The 23,559-nt window shown below is 54.4% G+C and overlaps 8 protein-coding genes across 8 annotated transcripts; 4 read left to right on the top strand and 4 right to left on the bottom strand.

Moving 5' to 3' along the window:
- Positions 1 to 665: 665 nt before the first annotated feature.
- On the bottom strand, positions 666 to 3,201 carry YVH1 (tyrosine protein phosphatase yvh1; the record flags this gene model as incomplete). Its single annotated transcript, XM_062879476.1, has 3 exons — positions 666 to 1,145; positions 1,311 to 3,016; positions 3,155 to 3,201. 2 exons carry the CDS (start codon positions 3,199 to 3,201, stop codon positions 1,909 to 1,911), a joined length of 1,155 nt encoding a protein of 384 aa, XP_062730359.1. The 3' UTR covers positions 666 to 1,145; positions 1,311 to 1,908.
- Positions 3,202 to 4,534: 1,333 nt separating this feature from the next.
- On the bottom strand, positions 4,535 to 7,672 carry QC761_502410 (uncharacterized protein; the record flags this gene model as incomplete). Its single annotated transcript, XM_062879477.1, has 4 exons — positions 6,903 to 7,672; positions 6,206 to 6,859; positions 5,061 to 6,131; positions 4,535 to 4,973 (listed from the first exon to the last, which is right to left on the bottom strand). Exons 2-4 carry the CDS (start codon positions 6,613 to 6,615, stop codon positions 4,535 to 4,537), a joined length of 1,920 nt encoding a protein of 639 aa, XP_062730358.1. The 5' UTR covers positions 6,616 to 6,859; positions 6,903 to 7,672.
- A 4-nt stretch (positions 7,673 to 7,676) lies between these two features.
- Positions 7,677 to 9,542, top strand: QC761_0073450 (uncharacterized protein; the record flags this gene model as incomplete). The annotated part of the gene is made up of 2 exons (XM_062872734.1): positions 7,677 to 9,295; positions 9,376 to 9,542. The coding sequence occupies exons 1-2, from the start codon at positions 9,133 to 9,135 to the stop codon at positions 9,540 to 9,542; spliced, it is 330 nt and encodes a 109-aa protein (XP_062730357.1). The 5' UTR covers positions 7,677 to 9,132.
- A 1,911-nt stretch (positions 9,543 to 11,453) lies between these two features.
- DAL81_2 (Fungal specific transcription factor) lies at positions 11,454 to 13,250 on the bottom strand (the record flags this gene model as incomplete). The annotated part of the gene is made up of 1 exon (XM_062879478.1): positions 11,454 to 13,250. The coding sequence occupies one exon, from the start codon at positions 13,248 to 13,250 to the stop codon at positions 11,454 to 11,456; it is 1,797 nt and encodes a 598-aa protein (XP_062730356.1).
- Positions 13,251 to 13,887: 637 nt separating this feature from the next.
- On the top strand, positions 13,888 to 15,324 carry QC761_502430 (uncharacterized protein; the record flags this gene model as incomplete). Its single annotated transcript, XM_062879479.1, has 1 exon — positions 13,888 to 15,324. One exon carries the CDS (start codon positions 13,888 to 13,890, stop codon positions 15,322 to 15,324), a length of 1,437 nt encoding a protein of 478 aa, XP_062730355.1.
- A 618-nt stretch (positions 15,325 to 15,942) lies between these two features.
- Positions 15,943 to 17,574, top strand: QC761_502440 (uncharacterized protein; the record flags this gene model as incomplete). Its single annotated transcript, XM_062879480.1, has 2 exons — positions 15,943 to 17,384; positions 17,457 to 17,574. 2 exons carry the CDS (start codon positions 15,943 to 15,945, stop codon positions 17,572 to 17,574), a joined length of 1,560 nt encoding a protein of 519 aa, XP_062730354.1.
- A 320-nt stretch (positions 17,575 to 17,894) lies between these two features.
- QC761_502450 (uncharacterized protein) lies at positions 17,895 to 20,474 on the top strand (the record flags this gene model as incomplete). Its single annotated transcript, XM_062879481.1, has 1 exon — positions 17,895 to 20,474. One exon carries the CDS (start codon positions 17,895 to 17,897, stop codon positions 20,472 to 20,474), a length of 2,580 nt encoding a protein of 859 aa, XP_062730353.1.
- Positions 20,475 to 20,804: 330 nt separating this feature from the next.
- QC761_502460 (uncharacterized protein) lies at positions 20,805 to 23,558 on the bottom strand (the record flags this gene model as incomplete). Its single annotated transcript, XM_062879482.1, has 1 exon — positions 20,805 to 23,558. The coding sequence occupies one exon, from the start codon at positions 23,556 to 23,558 to the stop codon at positions 20,805 to 20,807; it is 2,754 nt and encodes a 917-aa protein (XP_062730352.1).
- Position 23,559: the final 1 nt, after the last annotated feature.

The following is a 23,559-nucleotide window of genomic DNA, read 5'->3' as shown; positions in this document are numbered from 1 at the left end:
AAGAAGCCATCTTGTGAGAGTGCTCGGTCAGTGGTAGGGAAGCTCGAAAATGAGCATTTTCAAGGGATCATCTAACCTATTAACCAGAAACCCGGACCGAGAAGCTTCATTTTCCTCATTGATCGATGAGAGAGGCTGCTACCTAGCGTGCTTTTTGCCCCATATAAAACGGCTTATACAACCACCGTCTTACGCTGACCCTGGCCCAATGTAGGTTGGTACTTACTCACCAAATGCCAACGTATTTACATCTTTTCTTCTTGTTTAATCTCGTGCCGTTCTAGCTATCTATCCGAAAGCTGATTGTGTGTTGCCGTCGCATTCAACAAAACAAATCCCGGGCCGGCCTCTTGGCTGATTCTAGGTATGGGTGAAACTGAAGAACTGTGCATGAAGAGGGAGGAAGTGGTGATGGTGTGGTGATACAAAGCCCAAAAACTTACGACTTTGTCCAAGGGGCGCGCAGGGAGGGGGGGATAAAGGTCAGGGTCAGGGATCTTCATGAATTCTAGAACCCAAACTCCTTGTCTAGGCAGGTACATACATCACATATATTCCACCCTGTAGGGATGGAAATATCTGCTTCTTACATTATCTCTGCTGCTGCTACTGCTGCCGGCAACCCAGGTCATCAGCTGGTTCATGGCTTCTGGTCTTGAAGCAGCCTAGTGCTTACCCTCGATCGATTTCATCAAACCTTGCTCTCTGCCCACCTCCCCCTCTCACATCACACAATATCTTGCATCTCCGTTGCGAAAAATGTGACTTGTCATCTTCTATTGTGATCAGGTGGTATCAACGACGGGCCTTTTTTTTTTTTTCCACGCACCTCAAACCGCAACGGCTATGATCAGTCTCACCCACCCCTTTTCCTTTTGTTCTAGGGTATTATCATGAAAGAGGATGAACGGGTGGGACGGGTACCGAGGTGAATGGGTGATGGGTGATCGGCGGGAGCCAAAAGAACAAGAAGTCGTCATAGAAACCAAGAAAGATCCGAGTTGCCATGCATATGAGACAACAAGTGTGGAAGCCTCGGACCGGTAAGGTTCACTCAATCAAAACGGCGACATGCTCGGGAGGAAACGTGATCTGGGCTGACATGTTGAACCGTGAACCCGCCTACCCGGCGTGGGAAGCCAGCACTTGTTTTCCGTCAGCAACCATTCTGACTGAGATCGGACGACCGTTGCGTGGTGAGCGGTGGTGTGCATAGGGCAAACATACGACGAGCTGACTCGATTCTGGAGATGATGCAGACAAGCAACAAGAAGCACGGGGACCATGATCATGCAATGCGAGCGGCTTACAAGTGACGACGCCATGACAAAAATGCCATGACCCTGCTTTACCAAACCAGGCTTGGCTCTCCATCATGAGCAGCAGAGCCGCAAAGTTGGCCATCTGCCTAGAACCAAGGCTGTGAAGGCTATACAGCGAAAATCAAACAGACTGGTTCACTATTTCTGGAGTGCCGCTCCACTCCTATCCCGAGTGAGAAGAACCAGAGGAAACAGCACATGCAAGGTGGTCAACACAGACCATCAAATGCAACCCCCTACATGATATCAACCCCTTTCTTCCACATCACCACTGCACCCTCTTCCAGAATGAACTCGGTTACACCAGTGTCTCGTTCCCCCCACGGCAAATGCTCGTCTACTGAAACAGATATCGTCTACCGTCACAACAGACTCAGCTGGTGCACTTACCCACGGGTCGGACAATGTGTGTGTGTGTGTCTGTGTGCATGTGTGTTTGTTCATCTGCCACCTGTGCATGCCGTCCCGCACTACCAAAATTGCAACATATCCCTCGGATCATCCGAACTGCGGATTTTGTGATGCGATGGGTGTGCTTGGCGGTGTGCCTTGACCTGGTGGGAGGTAACTAGATCAGAGGAGATTCTCAAAGGTTCTCTGCCCTCTGCCCCGGAGGCATCCGTATTCCCAGCGCAGCCATCCGGCTCGCTATCTCGTTCGCTCCGGCCGTGCCATTCTTCCCTGCGCCCATCACGGCGACCTTGTCAACCTTGCTCTGCTGCAGGGAAAAGGCCGGGGCTACCCAGTCCCCGCAGCTGCACTTGAAACCCCTCCAGGAATACCTCCCAACTGATGACCCGCACTTTGGATGCGGGCAGTTGAGTCTCCCTTCCAGTTCCCCCAGCTCAAGTGTATCCCTCATCCATGACAAGGCCTCCACAAAGTAGTGCGGGCAATCCTCCTTGGCCTTATTCCCCCTGCCTTGATGCGGCACAACAAACGGCTCCGTCGCCAGCCTCCTGCGACACTTCTTACACCTCAACTCAAACGCCCCCCCTCCTCCCTCTTCGTCTTGTTTCTGTTGCTCCTTTTCAGCCTCCTCGTCCTCAAACCGGATCCAATCCGGCGCCCTCCCCACCGCCGCGGCCGTCTCCACCTCCTTCTTATACAACCACCTCTGATACTTGGCCTCCTTCTCCACCGCATCATCACTCCCGGCCGGACACCCCATCTCAACCCACAGCTCCAACTGCTCCATAAACCCCTCGTTCGGCTCAGCAATCGGCCGCGTCCCCCTCACCCACTGCACCGCCTTTGCGACCGCCTCCTTGGCATCAACCGCCCCCTTCCCAAGCCCAAACCGATGTGGATGTTTCCATAACAAATACGCCACTATGGCCGTGACAGACCTGGATTTCCCCATGGCGCAGTGAACCAGCACCGCTCCCTTTGCCGCCCCTTCTTCTTCTTCTTCTTGTTGCTGTTGTTGTTGTTGTTGTTCTTGTTGTTCTTGTTGTTGTTGCTGCTTCTCCTCGGTGTAGTCGTGTCCGTATAACCCCCGCTGGATAAACCTCACCATCTTGGGCAGATGCACCAGGATATCCTGGTCGTCCATGTCATCAATGTCGATGGACATGTGCTGCAGGGATCGGTAGGCTTCATTTTGGAGGCTGTCGAGCGAGTATTTGATGACGGAGAGGACGTGGGTGATTTTATGCTCGGTGATGAGGCGGGGGCGTGTGACGCCGAAGATGCTGTCGAGGCCGAGAACGTCAGTCTGTGAATTTCAAACACACACACACACACACACAGAGAGAGAGAGAGAGAGAGAGAGAGACAGAGAGAGAGAGAGAGAGAGAGAGAGAGAGAGAGAGACAAAAGGAAAGGTTTACCCTCCCACAAACAGCTCTTCCGAGCCGTTTATCCTGCTCAGCACCATGTGTCGTCGCTTTCTGTTGTCGATATGTTTGGTTGATGCGGCGCAAAGTTATTTTTATGACAACAAAGACCCATTCGGCGTGTGATTGAGATTTGCTGTATCGATGTGGTTTGCTGCTATATTGGTAGATGGCGGTTTCGGGTGGATCGATCGTGGATTTTTCTGCCCCGCAGTCGTCAGTTCGCTCACTGAAGGGAAAAATGCGGGGCAGGCCGCACAACTGACAGCCCCAAAGCGGCGTACAGCGGCGGCGGCGCCTGGTAAGGTTTAGCGGCCCCCTCTCGGCACCACCTCTTCTGGACCCCTGAAAAGTTCCAAAGTGGGCCCCTCACAAATCCTCCCGTTTCCGCTTCTTCTTTTCCGAAAAGTGATGATAGAACAGTGGATCATGAATTACTCTTTGAACTCTTCGTAATAACAGATAAAAGACCAACGGTATGTATGTACGATATACACCTATCTCATTCGCCCCTGGTATCGATCCTCACGCTTTTCCCCATCAATGCTGCCAAGAACAAAATGTACGTGATGGTAAATGCTTGATCAAATGACAAAAATGACAAATCCCCTTCCGCCCAAATGTACTCGTGATAAGCAACATCCCCCTTCCACTCCCACGATGCGCCAAGACAGACAGCCAGCCAGGCTTGAAGGGAGAAAAAATGTGTAAAAAGCAGAAAACTGGACATGAGATTCATTTGTCGTCATCACGTAAAACTGCCTGTCCTCGGCTCGTCGTAACCGCCCCCCCCCTCCCTTCCTTTCTGCCAAGAGTGGTGTGAAGCCCTGCATAGCCCTCTGGCCAAGGTTCAACCAGACCGTTGGGGTCGGAAAAAAACAAGGCCTGACGACAGCATCCAGCCATCTGCAAGAGAAGCTGCCATGCAGACGCTGGTCAACGTGCCATTGGTAAACAAGAGGGTGGTGGTGGTGGTGTGGGGCCCTGCTCGTGAGCGATATCTGGAAGCCATACATACAGAGAGGAGGGCTGACAGCCTGCATGTTTGCCGTGTTTTGGCCCGGTTTGACGGTTGAAGTGCGCCGTATCTGCCCTCCTTTCCTCTGATCAATTTAACCCAAATAGGCCCCGTTCTGCGAAGGTCCCGCTCCATGCTGCCCCGACTTGGCGCAGACGAAGAGAGGTCCGCCACACCGCGTGTCCTGAATGGAAAACCCGAAGTGCGTCCGACCTTGACCCTGACGCCACTAGGTGGTAAAAAGGGCCTTCTGATGCTGTCACTGGTCGACCCGTCCCATCAGAGATTTTCCCGGCCCGGCAATCTGCCCTGTTTTGATCCTTCCCGCTTTATTCCCATACTGATGGCCCCGTCCCTCATCTACCAACACTCACACCGTCTTCTTCGATCATGCACGCGTTCTCGAGCATATTCGTCCACTTGCCACTGGTGCCGGCGTGGCTGTGCTTGAGATGCTGCCGAAAGTGGTCGGCCCGGTAGAACTTCTTGCTGGCATTGCACTCGCGGAATTTGTGGACATCCTGGAGATGGCGAATCCGCTTCTCCCAGTCCTCGTCGGTGACGCTGGCGCTTGGCCCGTTGCGTCCAAACTCCTTTCCGCAGTATCCGCACGTGTCGGCTTCACCCGGTGTTGCCGTGCTGTCGTGGAAGGCCCGCTCGTAGCCCGTCAGGGCTGAACAAGACCAAGAATGCCGACGCACGTGTAGAGAGTTTTGATGTCTCTCGGCCTCATTCTTGTTCTTGAAGCGGTTTCCACAAAAGGTGCATTCATATTGCTTTTCAGCCTCGTGTGTGCTGTAAGCTCGATCAGCATGCTGTGTTTCATCCAAAAAAAAAAAAAAAAAAGGCAATTTTTTTTGTTAGAAAAGAAAAAAACCATACCGGAGCTCCTCTTCCGTCTCAAACTTCTTGGGCTTCTTGGGACAGCATTCGCACATGTAAGGGCCCTTGAGCTTAGCGGCCAGGCTGCTGCCATTGGTGTTTTTGGGCATCTCGGCCACCTTTCTGGGGGGGACCAGCGCGATTCTTCCCGTCGGCTGCTGTGCCGCAGCGGCCGCTGACCGCCCCAGGCCCATCCCGATTGCCGACCTGGGCGAGCCAGCCGTCATGCTGAGCGGTGTGCCGTAGGGGCTGCCGCAGTTCATCGGATCCGTCGGCGAGAGACCGCTGGGGCTCAGTCCCGGCGAACGACGGCCCAGCGTCATGCTACTCGTCGTGAGATTACTGCTGTAGCTTCCGCTGCGACTCACAGGGGATCTGCCTCCCAAGGTGGAATTTTGAGGCATAGAGAGCAGCCTGGGTGTGGGGGATCCGCGCGAGATGCCGGACCCATCCCGGCCAGGCCACCGCATAGAATCGCTCGCCATGGGCACATCGTCGCTTGGGGGCGACGATGCACGACGCTTCTGACCCGGCTGGTAGCTTTCCCTCTCGCGCTCCCTTTCCCTCCAGGGGTCTTCTATTTTTAGCCTGCGCATCCGCGTAGTTTCCTCCATGGGAAAATCCACATCCTCGTCGCGCCCCTCGTAATCATGCCCGCCGTGCGAGAGACCTGGTCCTTCACTGTCCGTCATGGACTGTGTGCTGTGCAGCCTGTGCGAGCGCGGGGAGCGCTCAAGGTCGATACTATCAGCGGCACTCAGTGGAGATCGGTAATCCATAGGTCCCGGGTGGCCAAACGGCGAAGGTCCAGGCGACGTAGCCGACATGGGGGACCTGCTGTAACCAATATCGAGGAAGGGCTGCTTGGACCTGTGGGGAAGAGATAGCGTCGAAAGGTCAGCGTGATGGGCGCGAGGGGGTGGGAGTTCGTTGTGGGATGTGCTGAGACCGGAGCGGCGTATGGTGGGCCTGTTGAGCCTGTTGAGCATGGAACTGTCAATGGCCTCGTGGCTTGGACGGAAGCTCTTCATGGTCTGGCTGATTGCGCTGAAGGATGGGAGGGTCGTAGATCTGTGTGTTTTGTTTACACTGTTAGCGATTGCGCTCCTTGGACCTCTATTACAGAATCCAAAGGGGGAAGCTACCTGTTGGAGCCATAGCTGTGGTATGTCTCGTCGTAGTCCGAGTCGCGTCTGCGAAAGTCGTGGGGGCTCATGCCCAAACCGCTATCTACGCTCCCGTCATAGTTGGTGTCGCTCTTCCGCATTCCCTCCCACTTTAAATGCTCCTTTGGGTCGATGGGTCCGTTGATGGGCACCAGGCGCGGTGGAGGAAGCGGTGGAGGTGCGAAGTCGGTGTCTCTGTTGCGTATCGCCATGGGATTCGAAGCAGCCGAGGGCGAGAGGTTGTCGTTAAATGGGATGCGATGGGACATGGGCGCAAAGGGACCTGGAGGGAATCCGCCATCGCGGCCTGATAAAGACGGTAGCGGCCCGCTGTTCATAGTGTCTCTTGGCCCGTGTCGCGACGGGGCCTGAATGGGAATGGCAGCCATGGTTTTTGCTCGTATTGATGGTCGACTCGAGCTCGAGAGATGACGTCCCTGGGGGCTACCAAGGACCTGAACAGCTGAACCACAGGGCCAGTGGTTCGACACCTCAGCCTTGCCACCGCCTTGGTTTTGAAGAGAGCGGCAGCTGAAACCAAGCTTCCGTCAAGCAGCAAGAAACAATGATTGCTGGTGGCCGTCCAGAGCGGGCGAGCGCGCGCGCGAGAGATAGGAGACAGGAGACAGGGAACAGGAGACAGGGGACAGGAGACAGGAGACAGGAGACAGGAGACAGAGAGACAGAGACAGAAAGAGACAGAGAGAGAGGCCTCGGTGTTGCCGATGCACTCTCAGGTGCAACTCGGAGAGGGGGATTGGAGGGATCGGAGGGATTGGCTGTGTTGTTGGTAAGGGTACTCTGTAAGGTAGGCGCGAGCTCAATCCGTCTGCCAGCCTAGTAGTACTACCTAATGTCAGGGAGGTAAGGAGGAGCAGTGAAGGCGGAAAAACAAAATAGAAAATAAAAAAGAGATAAAAATAAAAAATATTATCAACAGAACATTGGAAGGGAGATCAGAGCTCTCGATGCGGCAGCGGTAGCGGTAGCATTTCAACAGATGGATGGATACTCCGTAATGGATAATGGATGGGCCCCTGGAGAATAATGGAGATGGGAGCGGGAGAGGGGAGGGGGGCCCGGGGGGTGATTGATTGGTACGGTAGGTGACCGGGGAGGTATTCGAGAGCCCGGGGGGGAGGGGGGTGAGAGCATTGATTAGGTAGGTAGTGGAGGTACCTAGCCCTGGGCTGGAGAGCGGGGGCATGGGTGGCAGGCACGGCAGGATGGGCGGTCTTTGACAGTGCGCGCCTGAAGGAGAAAGGAACTGGAAATTGTGGTGTTGTGCCTTGTGGGCTTCTGTCGCACGGTTTTGGCGCCATGGCGAGTCGGGTCGAGGGTTCTCCCATGTCTCAAAAAGAGGGCCAGCGGTGAGGTATTACCCAATACTTGAGACGGCGTCGAACTTGGGAGTCCAAACTAATGTCGCCCTGGACGAGCTGGGCATGGCCGTGTCTTGGTCTTTTCCTTCCATGCTTTCTTCTAGGACCAGCTGAGGAGGACATCTCTCTGGATACCTTCCTTATGGTTGCACTCGGTTGTGTGCCGACAGTGGCCGGTGATGACAGCTGCCCTCTGATCACACACATCTAGCAGGAGATCAGCAAGAAATCACCGTCGGCTTTCTCGGTCGTGTCAGTCTGACAGTTGATTGTATGTATATTCATTCCATTCTTCAAGGCCCGGACCTTGCTACTGTACACTACACAACACTAGGCTTCAGCCCTATTGCTTTTTCATCACAGTCACCCGCCCGTGTCTCACCTCGTCGTCACCCCGCCCAGCGAGACAGATCGGGGCTCGTTGGATGAGATTCCCTCAGACTAGCCTGTTTGGATAGGGCCCAGGAGACCCGAGTCAGCTTGTGCGTCCGTCCACCAGCTCCCCACCACACACACCACACTGTCCACACCACACTCGGATTTCCAAAGTCGGCAATAGGTATAAAACAACAAAACGGACACGACTGAGGGAAACACGGCGAGAGAGATGGCAGGGATAATTATCGCCCACCCCCCCTTCCTTTGACCAGGCCAGGGCGTCTCGCCCGTTTTTACAGAGATACGGAGGCACTGGAGGGCGGGCGGCAGTCTGCCCTGTAGGGTTGCGGGCAACCGTCCCCGTACCACGTTGGTATTTTTGCCAGCCGTTGGCTTCCCGTCCAAGCCGGCCCGCAACAGGATTAAGAAACCACAGATGGTACCGTGGCGATCGTGATGACGGGACCGTCGAGCGGGGCTTCGCTTTGCTTTGCTCTGCTCGTAAGTGTATCTCATCGTCACCACGAAACAACGGGGCAAGAATCTGCGGCCCGTCGCCGCCCTATACTAAAGGTTGGTGTCTCGCACTCGCTTACCTGATCATTTGTGGAAGAGCTTCATTCTCACCGCCCTCACCGCCATGTCCATGTTCTCAGCAGTTTTCAGCTTCAGGAGTACAAAAGGCACAGCAAGCACTATCAACCGCTTCTCGCCACTCGACACCGGCCGTATGGATGGGATATTTGGGGGCCTCGGAGCTTGACCTTGCTTCCAGCTTGGAAGCCAGCCAGCCGGGCTTACTCATCTGTGCTGTCTGTCATGTCATCCCGACGGCAATTCTCATCAGACGAAATCTGATCTTGTGTCACCAACAACCTGATACGGCGGCCAGAACCCAACCGATGTACATGATCGGAATGGAGTAGGTACCAAACGAGGATACAGTTCGGTGTGAGAGAGCATGCTGCCCGTGACGGTGCTGGGATAGTGTTGGTTGACTCCAAACGATTCGTACTGTGATGAGTTGTGATGGAAAAGAGGGGGATGGCGTTTTCGGTGGCTTCTGTGCAAGGCACGCAGGGCAGAATCTCAGCCCTACCACAAGTTCGTCAGCGAGCTAGGGCCATTCTCCGTTGCTGAGGATCAATGCTTATTGGGTCAGTGTGTCCACTGGGGGATATGTCACGGCTAGGGTATCCTTGTCCTATCGGGGCCGTGACACATCCCGAGGCTGAAGGTGAGCGTTTTTGTGCTCGCAAGCGACACGCCTCCTCCAGTCCTTATCTCGCTCTGTTGCCTCTGGAGATAGGTATGCACAGTACACTAACTTGTCAGCTCTCTTCGTGTTCGTGTCTTACCTATATATCTATAGGACATAGCATATTCTAGAGCTGGACATGAGATGGCGTGTTGCTGTGCTTCCCCAAACGTGCGCCTGGACTCGCGCCAAGATCCGCTGCTCACCGCGCCAAAAAGTTCACGGACGCTCGGCATTTGACCATGGTGGATGCCCCGCATCTCTCCCAAGTCACCACAACCCGGCCGCGGCTCTGTGATTTGTTGTCTGGCCGCTGTTGGCGATATCTTCGACGCCGTCTAGGATTTCGCCTCGGCGACTAGGAACAAGGCCGATACGGAGTCGATACACGGAGCAACCAGCCCGATATCCTCCCCTTACGACTCTACGATATCGGCATTATCCGCTGAAATTTACACTACGACAGCCCTGTCCGGATGCTGGTCTCTTGAGTGGGGGGTCAGCGGGACGTCATCTCGGTGCTAGTTCAGACTAGACAAATCCCCCAGGCCAAATACTCAGAAGATCGCCGACCTGTCTGTATCCCCGATCAAACTGTTTCGTTGCCATCGACTGGCCATCCGACGCAAGCTCCAACCTCACCATGGTCGGAAATGATGTGGGAGGACCAGTCGGAGGACGGTATACGGAGACAAATCCACATTTGCCCTGTCTCCCCACGGGTGAAACGCGGCAGTTATCCCCCCGCGCTCTCTCCTCCACCGAGAGCTGTGTGTTTGATACAGGTTTTCAGGGGTTTGTTAAGAATGGTAGCAATAACAAAGGTGAGAAAATGACATAATGGCCAGGTTCGTCTTCCGACAGCTTTAGCCTCTCTTTTTTTCTCAACAAGGGCAACTCTCCGGTACTTTGTTACGCAAAGAATAATAATCCTGGATGACCGACATGGGAGAAAAAATCCAACTGTCCCGTCTGACCTGGAGTGACATTGGTTGCCGTGGTTCTCGACCCGCTTGCGATGGCACCCTTCAACCATGCTCGACCGTTTTTATTTACCGTTCTCCAACCCTACAGGGCAGAGGGAACAAAGTCCACACAATCTCGCAGACCGCAACATGCTCGCTTGGCCAGCTTGATCCACAATCCATCCCACGCTTCCCCTTGTTCGATAGCTTCGTCTTTCCTTCCTGCCGCTGAACCGAGGGATGCATCGGTGTATTCCCCACAGAGCCACAAAGCAAAGCAATCCGTCCAATCCAACCCATCTGGCAATCTCCTGCGGCATATACAGGGCTGTCGCGAAGAGATATGATGTACGGATGGATGTACTTGATGCAAGAGTCATTTTGACCTCACCTTGCCTGTCAACTCGAGTGGTGTCTTGGAGGTCTCGGCGGGGCCTTATTACCCCCAAGAAATCTTGGAGATGATACAGATAGTATACACGGATATGATGATGAGGATATTATAGGCCAATCATTATCATTCAGCAGCTGAGATGGTTGATAACGGAATCTAGTACGTCCAAGACACGTCTGATACCTCAATCAATATCGTCACTCTATATACCAGCCATATCAGTCCACCTAGGGAGCCCGGAGCTCCATAATCCACTTGCTCACAGATCTGCTATCCCCTATCGTCTACCTGCAAAGGCAAGGTTTCGACCGTGAGCGTTAGAGCTGTCAAGAGCAAACCAGTCCGTTCAGTCAACAAGTACGCAGGTCAACTCCCTCATATGCCAAGAGCCTGAAATCAGCAGTTATATTCCTTTTCTTTCCTCGGCTATATCTCACAGTCTAAAATATCTGGTGTATTACCATTTAAACATTGACACATTATACCCTCTCAACTACATCACGTTACCCCTTTTCAACAGAAAAAGTACTTCTTTACTCAATTGGTTCAGCTCGACCCGACAAGTCGAAGTACCTAGCCGCTGCTGGTGCTATTTGTGCCATCTTCCATGATGATTTTTTTGGTTCTCAGACGGAATACAAGAGCTCTCGGCGACGGTGCTAGATGTCAGGGACATACATGGATGACTGTTTTTGCAAATGGGGCAAAGTCATGATGTACAACTTGTCCAGCATACTGGAGGGATAACCATCCAGATCAAACCGACAAACCAAACTGAAATCTGCAGTCATACAAGGCACCACGAGAGCTCCCAGTCCTGCCGCCACATCGCTTTCACAAAGCCATAAATTTAGCCACCTGTCGACTCAGGGACAGCCACACCCCTACTCATATCAATCTCGCTCAGGCTCTCCTCCATCTCTTTCAAGGCTGCCGTCACGAACCCCACCCCCTTTGCCCTGACCTTCAACCCCCATCGGAAATCCGCCAGCTTCTTCCGGTAGAACTCAGCCTCGTCTTCCGTGGCACTGGTAGCCCACAGCAGCCCACCATACGTCCTGATATAGGCCAGAGATTTCGGCGCGGCAAACCACCAAAACGCCTGGAGATGCTCCGGCTTGAGAGCATCGACAAAGGCAACAGCCCTTTCGAGTCTGGCCCGCGCAGCATCGCGGCACAGAGCTATGAGCGGCGACGGGGCACTATCAAGATTGCTGATGATGTGTCGATGGATAATGATTTCGGTCACAAAGTAAGAAAGGTGGAGGTAGCCGTTGGAACAGAGCTTCCTCGTCTTGATATCAGACATGCGCAATTCTGGTGGGAGAGAGTGCATCCAGTCCTTCAGCTGGACAACAAGAGGCTTGACGAGCTCCAACAGCCCCTGAAGGCCTGCAGATCTGACAATTGCCTGAACTCGAGTGTCGTGTGGTCCATACAAACATTCCTTTGCCTCTGTCATAATCATGGTTAGTCTGGTCAAATGGATGAACAAGAGTCGACCCTTCTCTACTTCGCTGCTGCCTTCTTTATTCTCGTCATCAGCTGCGGACTCGGGAAAGTCATCCAGGGTGATGTCAGGAAGCTGCCAGCATGAGGACGAAATATGGGATGGACGGCCATGAATGAGACTCCCCCATTTGTCCTGCATAAAAAGGGCCCAGGAAAGGCGGCGGCGAAGACCCTTCTCCCAGTCAGGAATATTCCAGTCGGAGCAGTCCAAGTGCAATCCTAGCTCCTCACCCAGGGCAACAACCTGGGACGTCAGGATCCATGAGTCACAGCCTGCCCTCTGCAACAGCAAGAGCGCAGCTTGTGCTGACGACAGCCTGGGTCGATGCATGACATCCATCAGCGCCTTGGTGGCCCATTGTGACAAGGCGCCGGTATCCGGTTTGGTCTGTGACGACAGTTCGCGGTCAAACTCCCACCAGTCCATGGCCAGCAGGTACACGGCCGCGAGAAGCGGAGGCGAAAACTCGGTATAGGATCGTTTGTATTTCTCCATAAAAACGCCCTTGTGGAGGATCGGGTAACTTGGGTGCACTGTTCCAAAATACAAATCCACCAAACCTCGCCCGTGGGGGCTCACTAGGCTCTCTATCGCTTCCAGATCTCGGTCTGTATCATTGCTCAAGGGCGCATCATGGTCGGGCTTGGACAAGAAGGTAACATGGTGCGCAACACGACGAAACTTGGTGCCGGTCAAGCAGTCCTGTGATGGGCCAACTTGATGTATAATGTCGACTAGCTTCTCTTGCTGGGGAGAACTCGAGCCAATGTACTTGAAATATGTCGTTCGGTGGAGGCCGAGAGCTTGGTCGAGGAGTGATGGGGTGGCATCCTCAGTGATAGCTTTCCGTCTCTTGCCGGATGTGGTGCTGCTGTCCACCGTCTCCGGGGAAGGCTGTCCGACACCGGAGCCTCTTTTCCTCCTCAGCTGAGGCGCATCTTCATACGTGCAGTCGCGGTCGTGGAATATACATAGAACGCATCGTTCATGACCAGGGGCCTTTGCGCATTTCAGCTTGCGCTTGCGACAGGTATCGCAAGGACGTTCAGGCCGGGAGGATAGTCTGGCTCGATCGCGGGTTGGGGGCTCGGTAGCAAGAGTCGCGGGTGAGCTCGAGTCAGAAGAAGCCTCCATTCCTGTTCACTCAACTGATCTTGATTACAATGGCACTGACGATGCTGGGCGCTGTCCGTCAAGGAGACATTTCTGGAGCAGGTATCTACCAGGTAGGTACCTGGCTTATCGCCGGTGCTTATCTCTAGTGTCAAGCCACATGATGATTCACTGGCATTGGCTGGGCTGCCCACATTCCCGCGTGGAAGAGGATCACACCGAGCAACCAGGGTCAAGAGCAGATCTGTTGTTTGGGTAGTGATGGCGATGATGGTGATGGCGAAAGGTGATGGTCGGATGGAGGTTCCAAGACGTTATTTTAAGCGTGGAACACTGGAACCTGGCTGTAAGACTGGGCACGCTCGCTGGCTGCGGTGACGTCATGCGCGCGCTTGGAGCTCAGCCTCTACCTTCCAGCTGCCCAAACTTGACATCTTTTTCAGGCCTGATAGGATGGGTCAATCTTTCCCATTTCTAATTGATGTTGTTGTGTTTGATGACTTTATGATCGTTCCTACGACACTGCTTTTTATATATTGAAGCTCTCTCTCTTCAACTTCTGCACACGCCCTCGATTCCTTGACTCCTCGACTCCAAGCTCCCACCTGCAGGCCACCTGCATGAGATCAGACAAACTTCCAAACTCAAATACAACGCCATGAATCATGTATTCCGGCGGCTGCCGCGCCAGCTGACGACATCTCTTCCGCGCAGACACTCTTGTCTCCCACTCCCCCTATGCCACCCAGCCGTGCGCCACTCCTCGTCCAAGCCAGCCGAACGACCTGGGGATACGAAAGCCAGAAAACTCAACCAAAAGTTCTTGGATCAACAGGAGCAGGAAGTAAAGGTCCGACAGCACCAGATCAAAAGACCATGGCACCGCGAGGGAGCCGACAAGCCTACCGTCGACCCAAAAGGCGAAGACATCCAACCCTTCACCAAAGGCAAACTCCTGACCACGCCCACTCGGCTCCTGAAACTGATCCTTCCTTTGCCCATGGGCGTCGAGAAGGACAGGCAGAACAACGGCAACATTGACGATAAAGAGAAGCCCGATTATGCCCGTTCGATATCTCAAAATGACACCATTCAGCCCCTAGCCATACTGGTCCACCCGCAACAACCGCTATCCTACGTCGAGCGCCTCATCCAAGCCGAGCTACCACCTGTGTTGGAAGACGGTAAAGAAAAGATTCCGAGTATATATTTCCGGGCCGAGGATACCGAACATGGTGATCAAAAACCGACAAGCCGATCCGAAGCGCGAAAAAAGGACGCCGCCGGACAAGACGCGTCGAAGAGAACACACGTGGCGTCATACTCTGGGTTGGGCCACGAGGGCCCCGAGAGGGAAGGAAAGGAAAAGCGCTGGGTCCGTTGGAGCTCGAGCACCGAGATGGGAGACTTCATCCGTGATGCAGCACGAGGGCGCGAGTTTGCCATCGAAGTCGAAGGCTATCACCTGGAGATGCGCGTGACGGTGCCGAGTTTCAACGACAGGACATTCTACATGCGATCCAGGCTGCGAAAGATGAGCCATGAGCTAGACAGGCTGGCCAAGATCAAGAAGGAGTGTGACTTGCTGGCGCATCGTGGTGCGAACCTGTTGGCCAAGGGAGGGTTCGGTATTTTGACGGGCTGGTGGGTGATTGTGTACTATGTCACGTTTCATACCGATTATGGGTGGGATCTCATTGAACCAGTCACCTACCTTGCCGGACTGACAACAATCATGGGCGGTTATCTCTGGTTTCTCTATATCAGCAAGGATCTCAGTTACAAGGCGGCCATGAACGTGACGGTGTCGAGGCGACAGAATGCCTTGTATGAGGCGAAGGGCTTTGACTTGGAAAGATGGGAGCAGTTGGTGCAGGAAGCAAATGCGCTGAGGAGGGAGATCAAGGCGATTGCCATCGAGTATGATGTTGAGTGGGACGATGCGAGGGACTTGGGAGAGGAGGTTAAGGAAGCTTTGGACGAGGAGAATACCAAGAACGGAGAGAACAACCGGTCTGACGAAAAGGAAAAGGACGAGGAGTTTACAGAGGAGGAAAAGAAGAGGCAAGACAAGTCCAAGAAGAAGGATTCTTGAGATACTAGTGTATCGAATCTACCTCATACATTTGATACCTGATGTTCCAGGGGGGCTGAGCTGGCGTGTCTGTCCCGGTCAGATGTTGAATGATCGCTAGGTGGAGTGATGTTGCCCAATGCCGATGAGGGATGCAGATAACAGCGCTTGAGCGAACACACTTGAGAAAGCCCCACTGGGAAGAGGCACTGAAGGGTCTGGTGTAGATTCTGATGCCTGTTCGATGTCCTCCAATAACAGTGGGGTGATTACCAAAGAAGCAGGGATTGGCTTTCCCGATGTTCCTGGATGACGAAGATGCGCAAGCTGATCCCTGCAACCCCTCCCTGCCCCTCGTTGCGCCCGCTGGAGGCACGCAGCTGTCAGAAGCTCACATAAAGCTGCAAGCAGACATCACCCCATACATCTCATGCCTGCTGCCGCCAGCGCCACTCTGATATCGCCATGGAAATCTTCTAGAGAAGAAGGCCCGCCGCCGTCTTATTCTCGTCCTTATTAACCCGCGACCTATCAAGCTGCCTAGCAGACACCATAGGTACCCCGCAGTGCACTAAACGCCCCGCCTCCATCACTGCCTACGCTTCCACCTTCCCAGCAGCACCCGTGCTACAACCCTCCATGGGGTCACAGGTCATCTACCTGCCCGACGGGCAGAGCTATACTGTTACACCTGTGTTCGCCGGCCTCTTCTTCAAGTCCAATGACCTCTCTGTACACCACAACGCCTTTCCAGCCGGCTGGACCATCGTCATCCACACTGTTGACCCGGACGATGGCAGCTCTGGCAGCAGAAGCACCCCCGATAACGACTCGATACGAGCCGATGTCGATGGCAGCCCCGCGCCCCCAAAGATGTCTCACATCCACGCTTTTACAGGCCCCACCCTCCAAAACGACAGCCTCTTCATCTCGTCCATATCCAGCCCCTCGAGCCATGACTTCAAGCCAGCAGCGAGCCCTACTCGGCAGGTAGCCATGATGCTATGGGTCACGCTATGCTGGTACTTCCACCAAAAGGCTCCCCCCGCTGCCCTGACGACGGATGCCTCCCGGTTGACGCCTGCAGCTGGCAGGCCGCGTGGCGAATGGCGAGTGCGCATCAAGAGAGACGGCCTGCTGAAGGGGAGAAACCTGATACCAAAACTGGAGCGCATGGGCTTGATTGCAAGCTTCAATTCTGCCGTGGGAACCGCGCTGGACGACACAGACGACCAATGGGCCAGCATGTTTGTTTCGCGCAGGATGTTTTGGCAGACCCCCGGCCGGTTGTTCCTCTTCACGCTCCAGCCCACCACCAAGTTCACCCGATCCGGTACTGCGTCGCCGACTCCCAGCCGGCCTGGATCGCCAGCCCAGGGCGAGCGTACCATCTCACAAATTGCCGACATTTCGGATCTCCCCGGTGCGCCACCACCTACCACCCTTGCCAGTGTACCCTCTTTTCCGATCGGCCCCTTTTTCTCGGCATCCCACCTACCGACATACTACCCTCCCGCATCACTGCCTTACACCATAACCAATCACACCCGGCATCCCCTCCGCCCGAAACCTCCTCGCATGGGGGAAGTCTTTTATACCCGATTCATACCCTCGGTGAACCAGTACCTGTCCTTTAGGGTCGCCTCCATCTCACTTCATCCGGTCCCGTACCTCGGACCCACAGGTCCCAAATCTCCAACACATACACACCTTTGTCAACTCAGCGATACAGCCTTGGTTCAACAATGGCACTCTAGTCCTCGTGTTTCGGCCTTTTGGGGCGAGTATTCGCCAAAGTTTTTGTCTAATGCATTGCAGTCAAGACATAGCTTCCCAGCTATTGGCCTGTGGGACGGTGTGCCCTTTGGCTATTTTGAGCTTTATTGGGTCAAGGAAGACATTCTGGGCAGATATGCCGGAGGTTCTATCGACGACTATGATCGCGGGTGCCATGTCTTGATTGGAGAAGAGTGGGCACGGGGGAGAGTGCAGAGCTGGCTGACGAGCTTGGTGCACTGGGCCTTTTGTGCTGATTATCGGACCCAGAGCGTGTGCCTAGAGCCAAGGGTGGACAATGAGAGGTATGATGACATGCTTGTCTTGATGGCAGGATTGCCTAGATGGCTAACTAACTGGCTGGCTTTCTTTTGCAGGTTTATTCAACATTTACAATATGCAGGGTTCAGCAAGGAGAAAGAGATTGCCTTTCCACACAAGCAGGCTTGGTTTGGAAGGCTGAGGAGGGAGAATTGGGAGGGTCCGGAACTGTGATAGATTCCTATGGAGTAGCAGGCCGATTTCATGTACATATTTCATGCGGAAGATAACTAACTACTATTAGTGGAAGGGGATGAGATGATGAAATAAGTAGTAATGATGAGAGTCAGCATCAACCATGTAGGGGAGCGGCAGATATGGTCTGTGCTTTCAGCGGGCACACGCTAAAAATCTGCCTGCCGGCTTGGCATCGTCACGACCTTCAATGAACCCCAAGACCAAAGACCCCAGACGCGACTCGACACTTCAACTCATCGCGTCGTCCATCCCTTGAGCACCACTCGCTCGCCTTTGCCTGATTGAACCAATAAAAGATGCCCCGCAGAGACGAGGACGACGACGAAGGTGGAGGCACAGGCTTGTATGTGTCGGAGCTAGCCGAGGACAGTCTGGAGGAGGGCAATCCGTTTGCTACCCACATTTCACATTCTGATGTCGACGACGACGACGACGACGACGACGAATCATCTGGCTCACACGAGGAGGGCAGCGACAGAGAGGACCCTTCTGACGGCGACGAAGAAGAAGAGTATTCCGAGCATGACGGCCGCTTCGACCTCATTGACGACATGGCCGCTGATTCTTCCGAAGAGGAGTCGGAGGAGGACGATGGTGGTGAGGACGACTCGGAAGACTCATTCGACTCTGATGATGACAAGAACGGCACCCGCCGGATTCTATTTCAAGACAAACGAAGCAGCAAAAAACGCTCTCAGTTCATCCCTCAATTCAGCCGGCTCCCGCTCGAGCTCCAGCAGCTCATCTGGAAGCAGTTTTGTCCAGACTTGTCCGAGAAGGCGCGCTTCTATGAATTCCAGATCGTCGGCCATTTGGTGCCCCAGAACGGTAACCCTCCCGAGATTTGGGAAACCGTCCAACTCGAACAGCAGACCAAGGCGGCCCGGACCGTGCTTGCCATACACCACCAGAGCCGCAAGTTCGCCCTTCGCTACCTCCCCGATGAGCTGGCTCTCCGGGGAGGCTGCGGCTCAGTCCGCTTTCACAGCCAGCGTGACGTGGTCTTTATCGACCGTGTCGCCAGCGCCATGTCCCGTCACTTCCCACCATGGCCCATGCCCGTCATTCCAGGAGTTACAGACAGGATCCGCAACATTGCCTTTGAAAAGGGTTTGTTTTTCTTGACGGGGGATCCGATGCTTCAGAGCTTTACTTGTGCCTTTCCAAATCTACAGCATGCTTTCTTTCTGGCAAAGTACAACCACTGCGAGGCAAGGAATCTGCTCTGGTGCGCTGACCCGGGTGCGAACCACTATACCTTGACCAGCGAGGAGGAAGCAGAGATACAGCACGGAAGAAGGGGACATGAAACCAAGAACTTTGTCGAGTACCGCTGGGTTTGGCCCAATGTCGAGAAGCGCGCTGCCGAAGCCAGGAGAGCATCGGTCGCCGACGCCAGGCCCACTTCCGCCGACGAGGTTAACGGGACCAGCAACACCAGAAGCCCGGGCGTAGTCGAGGAGGAGTTTCTCACCATCACACCCGAGGAAATCGCTTGTTATGCGGCGGACGATATGCGCGGCTTGGACGACTCTGATTCTGACTCGGACTCGGACGAAGAGGAGGAGCCGGGCACCTATGTGCAGCGAGCGTGGAGTTTGGGCTTCAAGGTTTGGCCAGTGATTGAGTTTTTTGACAAGAGAGGCGAGCGCGCTTTTCAAAAGCTGCTGCAGTGGAAAGAAGACGGGGCGACGGACGTGGCGTTCGACGACGAGGACTACTCCGACGAGGGGGAGGAGATACCGGACGAGTACGAAAGTTCGGGGATTGATGATTCAGAGATTGAATCGGGGGATAGCGATGAGGATTCAGATGATCTGAATATTGTGGACGTTGACAATAGCGACGGCAGCGACGGCAGCAACGAGGGGGATTCTGAAGATGACGGGGAAGGGGGTGGCAGCGTGGTAGACTCGGAAGATGAGGGGGTCGATGGGGACCGCCCGCTGATTGATCTGGCTGGAGAAGATGGCAACGAACACAACGACGAGGTTTTCACTGGATTTTCCAGCCCCGAACCGGAATCAGTTACACTTCGCGCATCCTCCAGCGTGGAGGAAGTGTCTGACGCTGAATCTGATCGACAAGCAGCTAGAGCGAGGCTCAAGCGCAGACGAAACAGAATCATGGAGTCTTCAGATGTGGAAAATGACTCAGACGACCACAAGGATGACGTCCCTCGGCCGGCCAAACGACCCCGCCGTGTAGTGGACTCTGACTCTGACGACGAGAACGGGACCTCAGAAGAAGAAGAGGTGGTACCTCGGCCAACCAAGCGAGCCCGCCGGGTGGTGGACTCTGATTCCGAGGAAGAGGACGGCAGTGCCGAAAAAGACGAGGACGATAAGATGCCTCAGCTTATCAAACGAGCCCGCCGCGATAGCACCGCTTTGCTTGTTCGCCCCGACGATGACACGGATCAGGAAGTGCGGAAAATGAGGGCCAACAAACGGCTCCGAGCTGTTATCTCGGACGACAGTGAGGATGATGACGATGGCCACCACAACAGCAGCAAGGAAGAGGAAGGGGAAGAACAAGAATCCGATAGTCAATCCTCCGAAGAGACCGACGAGTCTGAGTCAGAAGACGAAGAGAATGAGCAATTCAGCCGCTCCAGAAAGGCAACGTCAGCTCTTGCACAGAAGCTGGGGTTAACCGGCGGGAGGGGTCGAATTCCCATGCCACCTTCTGAGTCTGAGGATGATGAGGATGACGACGACGACATTGAGCGCAAGAGAGGGGATGATTACGACGTTGGCAATTACGAGGTCTTTGAGGATGACGATGAGGATATGGAGGAGGTGAACCGGGATGGGGAGGATGAGGAGGAGATATTTGGGGGGGAAGATTATGACGAGGACGAGGAAGATTACTAGGTTCCACTTCTTTTCTTGCCCTTCTAGAATTGCTGCATATCGTATATGTTGGGCTTTATTAGCACTGGTGGTTGTAGCTTTTATATTGTCTCTAGTTACAAATTTAGCTTCGACCCTACAAAGCCAGAGATGAGAAGGTGTTGTATAGATATAGCTCAGCTAGGGCATAAACACTGTTTGCCTGCAGATATTCTTTTGTGTTTCGGCTGATAGATTCTTTTATGTGCAGGTCGCCTTTTCAAACATTCAAACTGCAAACAGCTCGACATGGTCCTCTGTTTTGAGTAAATCAATCATTATTTCCCGTCATCTGGATGTTATCTCTCCAAATTACGCTCCTACATGACCACTCTCCTGCGAATATGTACTCGGTTTCCGCTTCAAGGCAGGTACTCCTCCCTCGCCCGCAGTCGTCGTCGTCGTCGTCGCTGGGGCAGTCTTGGCCTGGACAACAAGCAGACTAACATTGGCCTTGTCCCCTGCTCCCTTCCTCACCTCCGCAACGAGACGTGCCGCCTTCAGCCCAAGAACCTTGCGAACGGCAGCCAGCTCAGCCGCCGCGGAAGAAGACGGGCCCACCTCAACAGAAGATGCCAACCAAGACGAAACAGACCTCCCCACCACCACCAGAACCGACCGCGAGCTGCGCACCTGCCTGCATGGCGACAGCAAGCTCTGAATCGCTTCGGCTGTGTCCTGAGCGTCAAGGTAGACAACCCTGTCGCCCAGACTTTCGGAAAGAACCGACTTGAGCGCGGCCATCTCACTGTCGGCGCGGTTGGCCGCTGCTTCTACAACCACCTCCAAGACGACCTTGTCGGTCTGGGCGAGTTGATACCCTAGCCTCACCGCAAAGAGGTCGTCCTCACCTCCAGTGTAGAGCACACGGACAACCTTTGGGCCTTTGCTTTCGGCGGAGTGAAACTTGGCTGCTCCGATGTCTTGGGCCTCGGCTAGGCTGACACCTGTCGCGTCTCGGGTGAGTTGTCGGGTGATTCCCGGCTTTGTTGCTTGCGAGTCGTCGCCTATCCTTGACCGGGGCTGGCTGGTGCTGAGGAGGGAGCTGTCGACATAAACTCCCACGGCGGCGAGGTGCCTGTGCTTTTCGTAGACGTCTGTCACGAGGCCGGCGAAATCCTTGTTCGCGAGCATGTTGTCCTTGATGCTGGAGTTGCCGCCGTAGTAGAAGCTTTGGATTTCGGAAATGGTGCCTGTCTCGCTCCAGGGGACGAGGACCAGGTCGCTGTTGGTTTTGGAGGCTTGGGTGGCGAGGGTGTCCGCGAATCCCTCTTCGGGGACGACGGCGATTTGTCCAGAGACGATGACGTCGCGGGAAGTGTTGTTGGCGGTGGAGGTGCCGAAGGCCTTGACGATGGGATCGTGGGAGGCGTAGTCTTCAATGTCGGATACTTTCATGACGGAAGAATTGCGGTCTGTCAGCTCCACCAGACGATACCCCTGAATGCGAAGTGGCCTCTGCTCATCTGGGTGAGCGGCGGAGGGGTCGGCTGCCTTTTCGTTGTCTGACGAGGCACTGGCCGCTGGTGTTGGGGCAGAGGAGGAAGTAAACAACGAGATGAGCCCCAGAATAGAGGACAGGCCATCTGTTCGAAGATAGACCAGCAGACGGGTGGCCACATCCCCCTTGCGGTATTTTTCCTCCGAGTCTTGACCATCCGCTGGTATGATCGGATTGCCATCCCAGTCTATCTTGCCCTTCTTCCACAGGTCGAGCTTCTGCTGATACCAGGGTGGATAGAGCCAGCTGACCAACGGGGCCGTGGAAAAGGTGGTGACGAGAGCCATAATGACAAACATGGTGAAGGTCTTTGTGCTCAAAATCTTGGCTTGCAGGCCAATGTTCAAAACAATGAGCTCGACCAACCCCTTGCATGACATGAGCGTGCCGATGGTGAAAGACTCTCTCCAGACCAGCCCGTTCAACCTCGCGCCCAGAGTTCCACCAGCCAACTTGCTGAAGAAGGCCACGAAAATGATGGCAATCACATAGCCCCAGACGGTCCCGGTGTTGAGTAGGCCGATGTTCGTATTGATTCCCGAAAGCGCAAAGAACAGCGGCACAAACAGCGTAGAAGTGAGATCCTCAATCTTCTCGGTCAGTTTGATTGCAAACCCGCCCTCATGAGGGCACATCAGCCCGACCATGAAAGCCCCAAAGATAGAGTGAACGCCAATGATGCTCGTAAAGAAGGAGGACGCCAACACCATGAATAGCGTCAGCGCAACCACACCCTCGGTCGGCCCGTTCTCCAGGCTCTTCGTCCTGCGCAACACCCAGATGAATGCCGGACGGACGGCATATGCCAGGAACAAGCTATATCCAACCGAAACCAGAAACACATACAGCGCCGTTATTCCGGCTCCAGCATTCACAAGCGTGACACACAACGCAAGAAGAACCCAGCCCACCACATCATTGGCGATGCCGCTGGTTAGGACAATCACTCCGACGGTGGTGTTCAACAGCTTCAAGCTCGTCAAGATTCGACATAGGACTGGAAACGCCGTGATGGCCATCGCCACACCGATGAAGAGAGCAAAGATGCCAAATGAGATGGGGGCCGTTCCTGGCTCACCCGCAAACTCGTGGTACAGCCCGTATGCCACCGCCACACCGAGTCCAAAGGGAATCGTCATGTCCAGAGCTGCGACGCTAAAGGCGATTCGCCAGTTGCTCAGCAAATATGACAGGTTGATTTCCAGTCCAACTAAAAAGAGGAACAGCACAAGGCCAATGTTGGCCACAAGTCGGAAGGGTGCCATGCTGGCAGGCGGAAAGATGGCATCAGTGAAGCCGGGGATACGGCCCAGAACGGAGGGTCCGAGCAGAATGCCTGCGATGACCTCTGCAATCACTCTCGGCTCTCGGATCTTGGACAGCGGCCAGTAGAGAGCACGGGTGAGGGCAATGACAATGGTGGCCTGGATGATGAAAAGGACGAGGGGGTCGGCGGGATTGTAGATGGAGGGGTTGAGGCCTTCGAACACGCCCGCTTGGGCGGGAGCTCGAACCACGGTTGGAGTGGCCGTTGCCGCTGTTGCTGTTGTTGTTGTTGTCGCCATG

The sequence above is a fragment of the Podospora bellae-mahoneyi genome, chromosome 5 (genome assembly GCF_035222275.1).
Source record: "Podospora bellae-mahoneyi strain CBS 112042 chromosome 5, whole genome shotgun sequence".
Lineage (NCBI taxonomy): Eukaryota > Fungi > Ascomycota > Sordariomycetes > Sordariales > Podosporaceae > Podospora > Podospora bellae-mahoneyi.
Note: the sequence above shows the minus strand (reverse complement) of the source record. Positions and strands in the feature narration are given on the sequence as shown.